The sequence below is a fragment of the Rhinoraja longicauda genome, chromosome 34, assembly GCF_053455715.1.
Source record: "Rhinoraja longicauda isolate Sanriku21f chromosome 34, sRhiLon1.1, whole genome shotgun sequence".
NCBI classification, from domain to species: Eukaryota; Metazoa; Chordata; class Chondrichthyes; order Rajiformes; family Arhynchobatidae; genus Rhinoraja; species Rhinoraja longicauda.
This window is the reverse complement of record NC_135986.1, coordinates 22,198,899-22,214,134: the sequence shown is the minus strand read 5'-3', so window position 1 is coordinate 22,214,134 and position 15,236 is coordinate 22,198,899. Positions and strand designations below refer to the sequence as shown.

At 54.8% G+C, this 15,236-nt stretch overlaps 1 protein-coding gene across 1 annotated transcript in view; it reads left to right on the top strand.

The window, feature by feature from the left end:
- Positions 1–15,236, top strand: part of LOC144609630 (signal-induced proliferation-associated protein 1-like) — an 84,165-nt gene that overhangs the window by 9,712 nt on the left and 59,217 nt on the right. The window contains 5 exon segments of the mRNA XM_078428129.1: positions 2,313–2,378; positions 2,380–2,488; positions 4,288–4,391; positions 6,154–6,311; positions 12,252–12,846. Coding sequence (XP_078284255.1) covers positions 2,313–2,378; positions 2,380–2,488; positions 4,288–4,391; positions 6,154–6,311; positions 12,252–12,846 — 1,032 coding nt within the window.

Sequence of the window (15,236 nt, the reverse complement as noted above, 5' to 3'; positions counted from 1 at the left end):
AACGCTCTCTGTGACTTCACGAAATGTCCAATTAATTATCCAGGCAGGGAGAATAACATGGTTATGGTCTTAGAGAGACACGTGACTGAGCACAGCACAAATCACTCGCAAATATCAGCTGCTTTATCTTTTTTAAAAATAGAATACAGTCTCTGAGCAAATGGTTACACACACACACACACGGACTTACATTTAGGAATGGATCATCTCCCCCCTCATTCACTGCCCCTCCCCTCCTCCCGCTCTCCCTTGTTTCATCTCCCTCCCTCCCCTCCCCCCCTCCCTCCCTCCCTCCTCCCTCCCTCCCCTCCCTCCCTCCCTCCCTCCCTCCCTCCCTCCCTCCCTCCCTCCCTCCCTCCCTCCCACCCTCCCTCCCTACATACGTATTTAGACGCACATATATAGAAACACACACACACACACACACACACACACTCACACACACGCACACACACACACACACACACACAATCTCACGCACGCGCACACACACTCACACACACTCACACACACACACACACGCACGCACACACACGCACACACACACACACACACACACACACACACACACACACACACACACACACACACACACACACACTCTCACATGCACACACGCGCACACACACTCACACACACACACACACACACACACACACACACACACACACACACACACACACACACACACACACACACACTCACACACACGCACGCTCACACACACACACACACACACACACACTCACACACACGCACACACACACACACACACACACACTCACACACACGCACGCACACACACACACACACACACACGCACCAGCACAGTGAAGTGAGGGAAGGAAGGTTTTACACCGAAGATAGACACAAAATGCTGGAGTAACTCAGCAGGTCGGGCAGCCTCTCTGGAGGGAAGGAATGGGTGACGTTTTCGGGGCGAGACCCTTCTTCAGACTGAGAGTCCGGGGAAAGGGGAAAACGAGAGATTATAGACGGGGGGTGCGGAGAGAGATAGAACGAATGAATGAAAGATACGCAAAAAAAAAGTAACGGCGATAAAGGAAACAGGCCATTGTTCGCTGTTTGCTGGGTGAGAACGAGAAGCTGGTGCGACTTGGGTGGGGGAGAGAGAGAGAGAGAGGGAATGCTGGGGCTATTGAAGTTGGAGGTCAATGTTTATACCGCTGGGTTGTAAGCTGCCAAGGTGCTGTACAGTTTTTGGTCTCCTAATTTGAGGAAGGACATCCTTGTAATTGAGGCAGTGCAGCGTAGGTTCACGAGATTGATCCCTGGGATGGCGGGACTGTCATACGAGGAAAGATTGAAAAGACTAGGCTTGTATTCACTGGAGTTTAAAAGGATGAGAGGGGGATCTTATAGAGACGTATAAAATTATAAAAGGACTGGACAAGCTTAGATGCAGGAAAATTGTTCCCAATGTTGGGGGAGTCCAGAACCAGGGGCCACACACACAGTCTAAGAATAAAGGGGGAGGCCATTTAAAACTGAGGTGAGAAGGAACTTTCTCATCCAGAGAGTTGTGAATTTGTGGAATTCTCTGCCACAGAGGGCAGCGGGAGGCCGAATCACTGGATGGATTTAAGAGAGAGTTAGATAGAGCTCTAGGGGCTAGTGGAATCAAGGGGATATGGGGAGAAGGCAGGCACGGGTTACTGATTGTGGACGATCGGCCGCGATCACAATGAATGGCGGTGCGTACAGGCTCGACGGGCCGAATGGCCTCCTCCTGCACCTGTTTTCTATGTTTCTACGTTTCCAATTTGCGCTGGGCCTCACTCTGACAATGGAGGAGGCCCAGACAGAGAGGTGAGCGTGGGCAGACACACAAAATGCTGGAGTAACTCAGCGGGGGTCAGGCAGCATCTCCGGAGAGAAGGATCGGTTGACGTTTCGGGTCGAAGGGTACGTTGAAATCTCCTTGAGGTCAGTGCGGAATTGGGCGGGGAGATGAAGTGCTGGGGATGAGCGGGAGATCGGGTAGGCCCAGGCTCTTGGGTCACCTGTAAAGGTGTGTGTCTCTCTCTCTCTCTCTCTCTCCCTCCCTCCCTCCCTCCCTCCCCCCTCCCTCCCCTCCCTCCCTCCCTCCCCTCCCTCCCTCCCTCCCTCCCTCCCTCCCTCCCTCCCTCCTCCCTCCCTCCCTCCCTCCCCTCCCTCCCTCCCTCCCTCCCTCCCTCCCTCCCTCCCTCCCTCCCTCCCTCCCCTCCCTCCCTCCCTCCCTCCCTCCCTCCCTCCCTCCCTCCCTCCCTCCCTCCCTCCCTCCCTTCCCTCCCTCCCTCCCTCCCCTGCAGCTGACCTTCCAGCGGAAGGTGGGGGTGATGTACTGCAAGGCCGGGCAGAGCACAGAGGAGGAGATGGTACAACAACGAGGTTGCCGGGCCTGCCTTCGACGAGTTCCTCGACCTCCTTGGTCAACGCGTCAAGCTGAAGGGCTTCGAGAAGTATCGAGCGCAGCTGGACAACAAGAGTAGGTGGGGGTGGGGGTGGGGGTGGGTTTGGTGTGGGGGGTGTGTGGGTGGGGGTGGGGGGAGGTGGTGTGGGTGGGTTTGGTGTGGGGGTGGGGGAGTGGGTGGGGTTGGGGATGGGTGTGGGGGTGGGAGTAGGGGAGGGAGTGTGGGGGTGGGTTTGGTGTGGGGGGTGGGGTTTGGTGTGGGGGGTGGGGGAGGGGGTGGGGGTGGGAGGGTGGGGTTGGGAGGGCGGGGGAGGGTGGTGGGTTTGGGGGTGGGTTTGGTGTGGGGGAGGGGGTGTGGGGGTGGAGTAGAGGTGGGGGTGGGGATGTGGGGGAGGGGTGAGGGTGTGGGGTGGGGGGGAAAGACTGGAGTGACTAGGCTTGTATACACTGGAATTTAGAAGGATGAGAGGGAATCTTATCGAAACGTATAAGATTATTAAGGGGTTGGACACGTTAGAGGCAGGAAACATGTTCCCAATGTTGGGGGAGTCCAGAACAAGGGGCCACAGTTTAAGAATAAGGGGTCGGCCATTTAGAACAGGGATGAGGAAAAAACCTTTTCAGTCAGAGAGTTGTGAATCTGTGGAATTCTCTGCCTCAGAAGGCAGTGGAGGCCAATTCTCTCAATGCATTCAAGAGAGAGCTGGATAGAGCTCTTAATGATAGCGGAGTCAGGGGGTATGGGGAGAAGGCAGGAACGGGGGTACTGATTGAGAATGATCAGCCATGATCACATTGAATGGCGGTGCTGGCTCGAAGGGCCGAATGGCCTCCTCCTGCACCTATTGTCTATTGATTATGTCACAAGTGATGGGAGCAGAATTAGGCCCATCAAGTCCACTCCATAGACAATAGGTGCAGGAGGAGGCCATTCGGCCCCTTCGAGCCAGCACCGCCATTCAATGTGATCATGGCTGATCATTCCTCAATCAGTACCCCGTTCCTGCCCTCTCCCCATACCCCCTGACTCCGCTATCCTTAAGAGCTCTATCTAGCTCTCTCTTGAATGCATCCAGTGAATTGGCCTCCACATCCTACTGAGGCAGAATACTCTGCCATTCAATCATGGCTGCTCTATTTAGTTTAGTTTAGTTTAGTTTAGAGATAAAGCGCGGAAACAGGCCCTTCGGCCCACCGGGTCCGCGCCGTCCAGCGATCCCCGCACACTAACACTATCCTGCACACACTAGGGGACAATTTACAATGACACCAAGCCAATTCTACAAACCTGTACGTCTTTGGAGTGTGAGTGGAAACCGGAGCTCCCGGTGAAAACCCTCGCAGGTCACGGGGAGAACGTACAAAGTCCGTACAGACGGCGCCCGCAGTCGGGATCGATCCAGGGTCTCCGGCGCTTTGAGGCAGCAACTCTACCGCCGTGCCACCAAAGTCTTTAGTAAAGGAGGGTTAGCGAATCTGTGGGATTCATTGTCAGGGGAGGCTGGAGAGGTCGGGTCGGCGGGTGCTTTTTAAGGTGGAGTTTGATGGATTCTCGATCAGTGCGAGTGTCGGGGGTTAAGGGGAGAAGGCAGGAGAATGGGGTTGGGAGGGAGAGATTGATCAGCCGTGATTTGGCCGGAGAAAGGACCAAACTCTGGCAGGTGGGACTAGTGCAGCTGGGACACGTTGGCCGGCGTGGGCGAGTTGGGCCTGTTTCTACGCTATGTCGCTCGATGGCTCTACGGTGGAATGGCGGAGTAGACTTGATGAGTCGGACGGGTTTAATTCTGCTGCTAGATCTGATGGGGGAGGGGGGGATAGGGTGATGAAGGAAGGGCCGAATGGACTGTGTCTGAACGTTCCTTCCTTTGCAGCGGATTCCACCGGCACACACTCGCTGTACACCACGTACCAGGAATACGAGATCATGTTCCACGTGTCAACGATGCTTCCCTACACCGCCAACAACAGCCAGCAGGTGGGTCTCCCAGCCACCCTCTCGGGTCAGGCCCACCTGGGTCCTGGGTGCAGGGGTTGCCAACTTTCTCACTCCCAAATAAGGGACAAAAGGTGACGTCACCGCCCCCCCGTGCCCCGCGTGATTTCACCCAGCCAGCGGCCACGTGCTCCCCGCTCCACCGATGGCGGCCGCCCGGGCCGGGAGGCGGGTTGCTAGGCAACCTCCGTTCGGCGAACACACACTCTGCTCCGTTTCCCGAACACACTCCGTTAGCCTCCGCTGTCCGGGCTTATAGCGGCCCATGGGCCTACAGTGTCCGGGCCTACAGTGTCCGGGCCTACAGTGTCCAGGCCTACAGTGTCCGGGCCTAGAGCGTCCAGGCCTACAGCCTTCGGGCCTACAGTGTCCGGGCCTACAGCGTCCGGGCCTACAGTGTCCGGGCCTACAGTGTCCGTGCCTTCAGCGTCCGGGCCTACAGCATCCGGGCATACAGCGTCCGGGCCTACATTGTCCGGGCCTACAGCGTCCGGGCCTACAGTCCGGGCCTACAGCGTCCGGGCCTACAGCGTCCGGGCCTACAGCGCCCCCCCGGGCCTAATACATGGCAAGGGCGGTCCCGTACGGAACAAACCAATTTAGCCCAAAATACGGGATGTCCCGGCTAATAAGGGACAGTTGGCAACCGTAGTCTTGGGTGTGACAAGGGAGATCAGGGGAGAAAGCAGGAACTGAGTACCGAGTTTGGATGCAGATTTGAAATCCAGTCACACAGCGGGGAAACAGGCCCTTCGGCCCAACCTGCCCATGCCGGCCAACATCTACAGCACTGACCACCTGCGCTGGTCTCACCTGCCTGCGTTTGGCCCATAATCCCTCCAAAGACAGGCACAAAATGCTGGAGTAACTCAGTGGGTCAGGCAGCATCTCGGGAGAAAACAGAGAGGTGATGTTTCAGGATGGGATCCTTCTTCAAACTCGTAGGTGAGGTTTCGGGTCGGGACCCTTCTTCAGACTCATAGAAACATTGAAGTATAGAAAATAGGTGCAGGAGGAGGCCATTTGGCCCCTCGAGCCAGCACCGCCATTCATTGTGATCACGGCTGATCATCCACAATCAGTAACCCGTGCCTGCCTTCTCCCCATATCCCTTGATTCCACTAGCCCCTAGAGCTCTATCTAACTCTCTCTTAAATCCATCCAGTGATTCGGCCTCCACTGCCCTCTGTGGCAGAGAATTAATTCCACAAATTCACAACTCTCTGGGTGAAAAAGTCCCTTCTCACCTCAGTTTTCAATGGCCTCCCCTTTATTCTTAGACTGTGTGTGGCCCCTGGTTCTGGACTCCCCCCCAACATGGGGAACATTTTTCCTGCGTCTAGCTTGTCCAGTCCTTTTATAATTTTATACGTCTCTATAAGATCCCCCTCTCGTCCTTCTAAACTCCAGTGAATACAAGCCCAGTCTTTCCAATCGTTCCTCGTACAACAGTCCCGCCATCCCGGGGATTAACCTGGTGAACCTACGCTGCACTGCCTCAATAGCCTAAATGGCCGACCCCTTATTCTTAAACTGTGTGGCCCCTGGTTCTGGACTCCCCCAACATTGGGAACATGTTTCCTGCCTCTAACGTGTCCAACCCCTTAATAATCTTATACGTTTCGATAAGATCCCCTCTCATCCTTCTATATTCCAGCGTGTACAAGCCCAGTCGCTCCAGTCTTTCAACGTACGACAGTCCCGCCATCCCGGGGATTAACCTCCTTGCCTGTTGTCTCTCCAGCTTCTCCGTAAACGCCACATCGGCAACGATATCGTGACGATCGTCTTCCAGGAGGCCGGCGCTGGACCCTTCACGCCGAAAACCATCCGCTCGCACTTCCAGCACGTGTTCCTCGTGGTGCAGGTGCACGAGCCTTGCACCGACCAGGTGTCCTACAGGTCAGTAACGAGACCGGCGCGGCGGAGCAGCGGCAGAGCGCCAGAGACCCGGGTTCCATCCCGACCGCGGGCGCTGTCCGCACAGAGTTTGTGCACGCTCTCCCCGTGACCTGCGTGTGTTTTCCCCGGCATCTCCCATTTCATCCCACACTTCAAAGGCGTGCAGGTTTGTAGGTTAATTGGCCTCTGTAAATTGTAAAAGTTTCCTTAGCGTGTGTGTGTGTAGGATAGTGTTAGTGCGCGGGGATCGCTGGTCGGCGCGGACTCGGTGGGCCAAAGGGCTTGTTTCCGCACTGTGTCTCTAAGCTAAACTAAACTAAAAAGTACAATAGACAATAGACAATAGGTGCTGGAGGAGGCCATTCAGCCCTTCGAGCCAGCACCGCTATTCAATGCGATCATGGCTGATCACTCTCAATCAGTACCCCGTTCCTGCCTTCTCCCCATACCCCCTCACTCCGCTATCCTTAAGAGCTCTATCCAGCTCTCTCTTGAAAGCATCCAACGAACTGGCCTCCACTGCCTTCTGAGGCAGAGAATTCCACACCTTCACCACTCTCTGACTAAAAAAGTTCTTCCTCATCTCCGTTCTAAATGGCCGACCCCTTATTCTTAAACTGTGGCCCCTTGTTCTGTACTCCCCCAACATTGGGAACATGTTTCCTGCCTCTAACGTGTCCAATCCCCTAATTATCTTATACGTTTCAATAAGATCCCCCCTCATCCTTCTAAATTCCAGTGTATACAAGCCTAATTGCTCCAGCCTTTCAACATACGACAGTGAACCTACGCTGCACGCCCTCAATAGCAAGAATATCCTTCCTCAAATTTGGAGACCAAAACTGCACACAGTACTCCAGGTGCGGTCTCACTAGGGCCCGGTACAACTGCAGAAGGACCTCTTTGCTCCTATACTCAACTCCTCTTGTTATGAAGGCCAACATTCCATTGGCTTTCTTCACTGCCTGCTGTACCTGCATGCTTTCCTCTGAAGAAGGGTCTCGACCCGAAACGTCACCCATTCCTTCTCTCCCGAGATGCTGCCTGACCTGCTGAGTTACTCCAGCATTTTGTGAATAAATTGCTTCCTTTCAGTGACTGATGCACTGGGACACCCAGATCTTGTTGAACATCCCCTCCTCCTAACTTGACACCATTCAGATAATACAGTTTTGTCAGTCCAAGTTGTTGTGTTGAGGAAGGAACTTCAGATACTGGTTTACACCGAAGACAGACATGAAATGCTGGAGCCACTCAGCGGGGCAGGCAGCGTCTCTGGAGAGAAGGCTTCAGGTCCAGTCCCTTCTTCAAACTGGAAGACAAATTCGCAACCTGAAACGTCGCCCATTCCTTCTCTCCAGAGATGCTGCCTGTCCCGCTGAGTTACTCCAGCATTTTGTGTCTATCTTACTCCTCCAAACCTGTCCTATCCATGTACCTGTCCAATTGTTTCTTAAACGTAGGGATAGTCCCGGCCTCGACGACCTCCTCCGGCAGCTCGATCCATACACCCACCACCCTCTGTGTGAAAAAGTTACCCCTCAGATTCCTATTTACTCTTTTCCCCTTCACCTTAAACCCATGTCCTCTGGTCCTCGATTCCCCTACTCTGGGCAAGAGACCTTGTGCGTCTACCCGATCTATTCCTCTCATGATTTTGTACACCTCTATAAGATCGCCCCTCATCCTCCTGCGCTCCATGGAATAGAGACCCAGCCTTCTCAACCTCTCCCTGTAGCTCACGCCCTCTGGTCCTGGCGACACCTTTTGTAAATCTTCTCTGTGTTGTACTTCGTGGTCCGGTACTTGTTGTACCTTTGTTGTGACTCTGGAAGGACCACGAGTACACATGGCGGCACGGTGGCGCAGCGGTAGAGTTGCTGCTTTACAGCGAATGCAGCGCCGGAGACGCAGGTTCGATCCTGACTACGGGTGCTGCACTGTAAGGAGTTTGTACGTTCTCCCCGTGACCTGCGTTGGTTTTCTCCGAGATCTTCGGTTTCCTCCCACACTCCAAAGATGTACAGGTATGTAGGTTAATTGGCTGGGTAAATGTAAAAATTGTCCCTAGTGGGTGTAGGATAGTGTTAATGTGCAGGGATCGCTGGGCGGCACGGACTTGGAGGGCCGAAAAGGCCTGTTTCCGGCTGTATATATATGATATGATATATGATATGATATGATCATGGTGGAGCTTAACTCCAGGCTGTTTATTCCAAGGCCGCCTGGATCCAGAGTGACCGCCTAATCACACCCATCACTTATATACACAGCATACAAAGTAGTTCTTGGAAACACAAAGTAGTCCCAGCAATATCACAACATCCCCCTTGTCTTATATAAAATTGTTTTCTTTACCATTCGAGGGCTAAAATATATTTAACACACAAAACCAAAACACCATTGCTTTTTGCAAACAAAACCAATAACACAACTAAACACAATTAAACACAATTGCTTTTTTCCGCCATCATGGTGGTCACTCCTCTGCGGAATTTCACTCACTCCGTGTGGTCACTCACTCCGTGTGGTCACTCACTCCGTGTGGTCACTCACTCCGTGTGGTCACTCACTCCGTGTGGTCACTCACTCCGTGTGGTCACTCACTCCGTGTGGTCACTCACTCCGTGTGGTCACACACTCCGTGTGGTCACACACTCCGTGTGGTCACTCACTCCGTGTGGTCACTCACTCCGTGTGGTCACTCCGTGTGGTCACACACTCCGTGTGGTCACTCACTCCGTGTGGTCACTCACTCCGTGTGGTCACTCACTCCGTGTGGTCACTCCACAGATATATACATATATACAAAAACATCAAATATAATACATTAAGCTTTCATTACACAGATCACTACACAGGTCATTAAACACAAAATATTCATTTTGTTCCATATCTTCCCCTCAAGAAGACGTGCTGTGTAGATCAAACGTAGTGTAGGCTCCAGATGCTCCACCACTATGATTTGCCTGCCACTGCTGGGCTCCCACTGCTGGGCTCTCACTGCTGGGCTGGCACTGCTGGGCTGGCACTGCTGGGCTGGCACTGCTGGGCTCCCACTGCTGGGCTGGCACTGCTGGGCTCCCACTGCTGGGCTCCCACTGCTGTAATCGCGGTGCGATTGCGCCTCCGCTGCAGTGCGCGCTGGCCCCGCCCACAGGTGCTCCCCGGCCCCGCCCACAGGTGCTCCCCGGCCCCGCCCACAGGTGCTCCCGGCAGCTGCCGCGCAATTCCAACGCGCTGCCGCTGCCTCGGGCCCAGGGCCGTCCCGACTCTACGGTCAACGCGCCTGGGTGAGTATTTAGTGCCTCGGCCTTACCGGCCGCCGCACCTCCGTGGGTGGTCGGTCCCTCCGGTCGCCGACCCCCTCCGGTCGCCGCACACCTCCGTGGGTGTTGGTCTCCTCCGGGGCTTTCCCGGTCGCCGCACACCTCCGTGGGTGTCGGTCTTACCGGTCGCCGCACACCTCCGTGGGTGTCGGTCTTACCGGTCGCCGCACACCTCCGTGGGTGTCGGTCTTACCGGTCGCCGCACACCTCCGTGGGTGTCGGATCTCCCGGTCTTTCCCGGTCACCGCACACCTCCGTGGGTGTCGGGTCTCCCGGTCGCCGCCAGTCGCCGCACACCTCCGTGGGTGTCGGTCTTCCCCGGTCGCCGCACACCTCCGTGGGTGTCGGGTCTCCCGGTCGCCGCACACCTCCGTGGGTGTCGGGTCTCCCGGTCGCCGCCAGTCGCCGCACACCTCCATGGGTGTCGGGTCTCCCGGTCTTCCCCGGTCGCCGCACACCTCCGTGGGTGTCGGGTCTCCCGGTCGCCGCACACCTCCGTGGGTGTCGGCCTCCCCCGGTCGCCGCACACCTCCGTGGGTGTCGGTTCTCCCAGTCACCGCACACCTCCGTGGGTGTCGGGTCTCCCGGTCGCCGCCAGTCGCCGCACACCTCCGTGGGTGTCGGCCTCCCCCGGTCGCCGCACACCTCCGTGGGTGTCGGGTCTCCCGGTCGCCTCCGGTCTCTCCCCCGCGAAGCAGTCGCAGGCTCCCAATCTCGGGCCTGCACAGGTGCTGGGGCGCGATGTGGGCCTTCCCTTCACACACCGCCCTCAGCAGCTTGCAGCGTCACGTCGGCAGCTCGCCACTGACTACTGAGCAGGTATGTATACCTACATATATTGGCCCCATACCGAGCAGGAAACTTTTTTCGTTCTTCAGGGCTCTATCTTATCTTCCTGTTAACCTTTTTGCTGGGTTCCTTTTTGTTAACCTTCTTTTTTTTCTTCTTTCTTACGCACTTGTTAACTTTTTTTCTTGGGGTTTTTGTTGTTTTCCTTTTCTAGGCGAAACACCCAAACCGCTGCCGCCATGTTGTTCTTCGTGGTCCGGTACCTGTTGTACCTTTGTTGTGACTCTGGACGGACCACGAGTGCACATGTTTATGATGTTATCATGGTGCAGCTTGGCCTCCAGGCTGTTTATTCCAAGGCCGCCTGGATCCAGAGTGACCGCCTAATCATACCAATCACTTATATACACAGCCATACAAAGTAGTTCTTGGATACACAAAGTAGTCCCAGCAATATCACAACACTCTTTCCAGCTTGATAATGTCTTTCCTATAACGCGGTGCCCAGAACCGAACACAATATACAGTAACATGGGGAACATTTGTTCCTGCGTCTAGCCTGTCCAATCCCTTAAGAATTTTACTAAGATCCCCTCTCATCCTTCCAAATTCCAGCGGATACAATAAACAATAGATGCAGGAGGAGGCCATTCGGCCCTTCGAGCCAGCACCACCATTCAATGTGATCGTGGCTGATCATTCTCAATCAATACCCCGTTCCTGCCTTCTCTCCCTGACTCCGCTATCCTTAAGAGCTCTACCTAGGTCTCTCTTGAATGCATTCAGAGAATTGGCCTCCACTGCCTTCTGAGGCAGAGAATTCCACAGATTCACAACTCTCTGACTGAAAAAGTTTTTCCTCATCTCAGTTCAAAATGGCCGACCCCTTATTCTTAAACTGTGTGGCCCCTGTTTCTATACTCCAACAACATTGGGAACATGTTTCCTGCCTCTAACGTGTCCAACCCGATACAAGCCCAGTCGATCCATTCTTCCATCGTATGACAGTCCCGCCATCCCGGGAATTAACCTGGTGAACCTACGCTGCACTCCCTCAATAGCAAGAATGTCCTTCCTCAGAGCAAAACTGCACACAGTACTCCAGGTGCGGTCTCACCAGGGCCCTGTACAACTGCAGTAGGACCTTGGTGAGACCGCATTTACAATATTGTGTTCAGTTCTGGGCACCATGTTATCGTGGGCAACAAGATATTGTCAAGCTTGAAAGGGTTCAGGGAAGATTTACGAGGATGTTGCCAGGACTAGAGGGTGTGAGCTACAGGGAGAGGTTGAGCAGGCTGGGTCTCTATTCCATGGAGCGCAGGTGGATGAGGGGAGATCTTATAGAGGTGTACAAAATCATGAGAGGAATAGATCGGGTAGACGCACAGAGTCTTTTACCTAGAGTAGGGGAATCGAGGACCAGAGGACACAGGTTCAAGGTGAAGGGGAGAAGATTTAATGGGAATCCGAGGGGTAACTTTTTCCACACAGAGGGTGGTGGGTGTATGGAACGAGCTGCCGGAGGAGGTAGTTGAGGCTGGGACTATCCCATCGTTTAAGAAACAGTTGGACAGGTACATGGATAGGACGGGTTTGGAGGGATATGGGCCAAGCGCGGGCAGGTGGGACTAGTGTAGCTGGGACATTGTTGGCCGGTGTGGGCAAGATGGGCCGAAGGGCCTGTTTCCACGCTGTGTCACTCTATGACTCTGCATCTCCTGGCTGTCTTGAAGAGCCGAGAGAGAATACGTGACCCTTTCTTTCTTTGTGTTCCCCTCTCTCTCTCTCTCTCTCCCTCTCTCCCTCTCTCCCCTCCCAGCGTGGCTGTCACCTGCTCCAAGGACATCCCAGGCTTCGGGCCCTTCTTCCCGAAGGACGCTGCCTTCGCGGTCACGCCGACCTTCCGGGAGTTCCTGCTGGCCAAGGTGGTGAACGGGGAGAACGCGGCCGATCGCTCGGAGAAGTTCCACGCCATGGCCACGCGCACGAGGCGGGAGTACCTGCGCGAGCTGGCGGACAACCACGTCACCACCGCCACCGTGGACTCCTCCTCCTCCTCCTCCAAGCTGGCCGCCATCATCTCCCTGCCCACCAAGCGCAAGGAGCGGCCGCGGGGGGCCGGGCGTGCCCCGGAGCTGCACAGCGCCGGCGCGCTGGCCTGGGCGGTGGCCGCCGACTGGGCCGGCGGTCCCGGCGAGGCCGACTGCGTCCTGGGGGTCTCCAACGAGTTTGTGGTGGTGCTGGACCACCGGCTCCAGCGGGTGGTGCTGAACTGCTCGTGCCGCGACGTGATCGGCTGGACCCTCGGTTGCGCCCGGCGCCTGCTCATCTACTACGAGCAGGGAGAGTTCATGGACGTCAAGACCCTGGAGGGTCAACCCGACGACTTCACCGAGATTGTCCACCGGCTGGAGGTAGGTGTGGGGAGGGGAGGGAGGGGGCGCTACAAGGAATAGAGACCCCCCCCTGTCCGCGCTTGGTCAATAGAGTCACAGAGTGATACAGTGTGGAAACAGGCCCTTCGGCCCAACTCCCCCACACTGGCCAACAATGTCCCAGCTACCCTAGTCCCACCTCATAGAGTGACACAATGTGGAAACAGGCCCTTCGGCCCAACTTGCCCACACCGGCCAACATGTCCCAACTACCCTAGTCCCACCTCATAGAGTCATAGAGTGGTACAGTGTGGAAACAGGCCCTTCGGCCCAACTCGCCCACACCGGCCAACAATGTCCCAGCTACCCTAGTCCCACCTCATAGAGTGACACAGTGTGGAAACAGGCCCTTCGGCCCAACTCGCCCACACCGGCCAACAATGTCCCAGTTACACTAGTCCCACCTGCCTGCGCTTGGTCCACATCCCTTCAATGTGATCATGGCTGATCATTCTCAATCAGTACCCCGTTCCTGCCTTCTCCCCATATCCCCTGACTCCACTATCCTTAAGAGCTCTATCCAGCTCTCTCTTGAATGCATTCAGAGAATTGGCCTCCACTGCCTTCTGAGGCAGAGAATTCCACAGATTCACAACTCTCTGACTGAAAAAGTTTTTTCCTCATCTCCGTTCTAAATGGCCTACCCCTTATTCTTAAACTGTGTGTGGCCCCTGGTTCTGGACTCCCCCAACATTGGGAACATGTTTCCTGCCTCTAACGGGTCCAACCCCTTAATAATCTTATACGTTTCGATAAGATCTCCTCCCATCCTTCTAAATTCCAGTGTATACAAGCCTAGTCGCCCGTGGTCGGGATTTAAGAGAGAGTTCTAGGGGCTAGCGGAATCGAGGGGTACGGGGAGAAGGCAGGCACGGGTTACTGATTGTGGACGATCGGCCACGATCACAATGAATGGCGGTGCGTACAGGCTCGAAGGGCCGAATGGCCTCCTCCTGCACCTATTTGCTATGTTTCTATGTTACTATGTCTGGTGGACAGCAGCATTTCAGGCTGGCGGAGGCAGAGAGGTCAGGGCCAAGTGGATGATTCAGTTCAGGAAACAGGGAACCACCCGCGCTCAGTTTCCACAGCCTCGTCACGGTGTGATCGTCATCTCCCGCTGGCTTCACCCGCTAATCGTTCCCACACCTTACCCTTCCGTACATCCCTGCGTCCCACCCCCTCCCCCCCCCCCCCCACCCCCTCCCCCCCCGACTCTCAGCCCGAAGAAGGTTCTCGACCCGAAATGTCGCCCGTTCCTTCCCTCCAGAGATGCTGCCCGTCCCGCTGAGTTACTCCAGCCTGTTCTTGTGTCCATCTTTGGTATAAACCAGCACCTGCAGTTCCTTCCTGCACAATACTCGGTCACAATAGACAATAGACAATAGACAATAGGTGCAGGAGGAGGCCATTCGGCCCTTCGAGCCTGTACGCACCGCCATTCACTGTGATCATGGCTGATCATTCTCAATCAGTACCCCGTTCCTGCCTTCTCCCCATACCCACTGACTCCGCTATCCTTAAGAGCTCTATCCAGCTCTCTCTTGAATGTATTCAGAGAATTGGCCTCCACTGCCTTCTGAGGCAGAGAATTCCACAGATTCACAACTCTCTGACTGAAAAAGTTTTTCCTCGTCTCCGTTCCAAATGGCCTACCCCTTATTCTTAAACTGTGTGGCCCCTGGTTCTGGACTCCCCCAACATTGGGAACATGTTTCCTGCCTCTAACGTGTCCAACCCCTTAATAACTTTATACGTTTCGATAAGATCCCCTCTCATCCTTCTAAATTCCAGTGTATACAAGTCTAGTCGCTCCAGTCTTTCAACAAATGACAGTCCCGCCATTCCGGGAATTAACCTAGTAAACCTACGCTGCACGCCCTCAATAGCAAGAATATCCTTCCTCAAATTAGGAGACCAAAACTGCACACAGTACTCCTGGTGCGGTCTCACTAGGGCCCTGTACAACTGCAGAAGGACCTCTTTGCTCCTATACTGAACTCCTCTTGTCACAGATTTATTAGATCGACGCAGTGTGGAAACAGGCCCTTCAGCCCAACTCGCCCACACCGGCCAACAACGTCCCAGCCAAAGATACTAGAGGAGCAAGATAGACCACTCGACCCTAATGACCAAAGATACTAGAGGAGCAAGATAGACCACTCGACCCTAATGACCAAAGATACTAGAGGAGCAAGATAGACCACTCGACCCTAAACACCGTAGTACGTCACGGCGGCCATTTTAGTAGGCGGAAACTTGCAGAAACATTTAAAAAGAAAAAAAAGAAAAATCTGTGAATTGATAGATGAGATATATTCTGCATTTTAATGGTATCACCACACACACTGTTCCCCCACAACACTGAT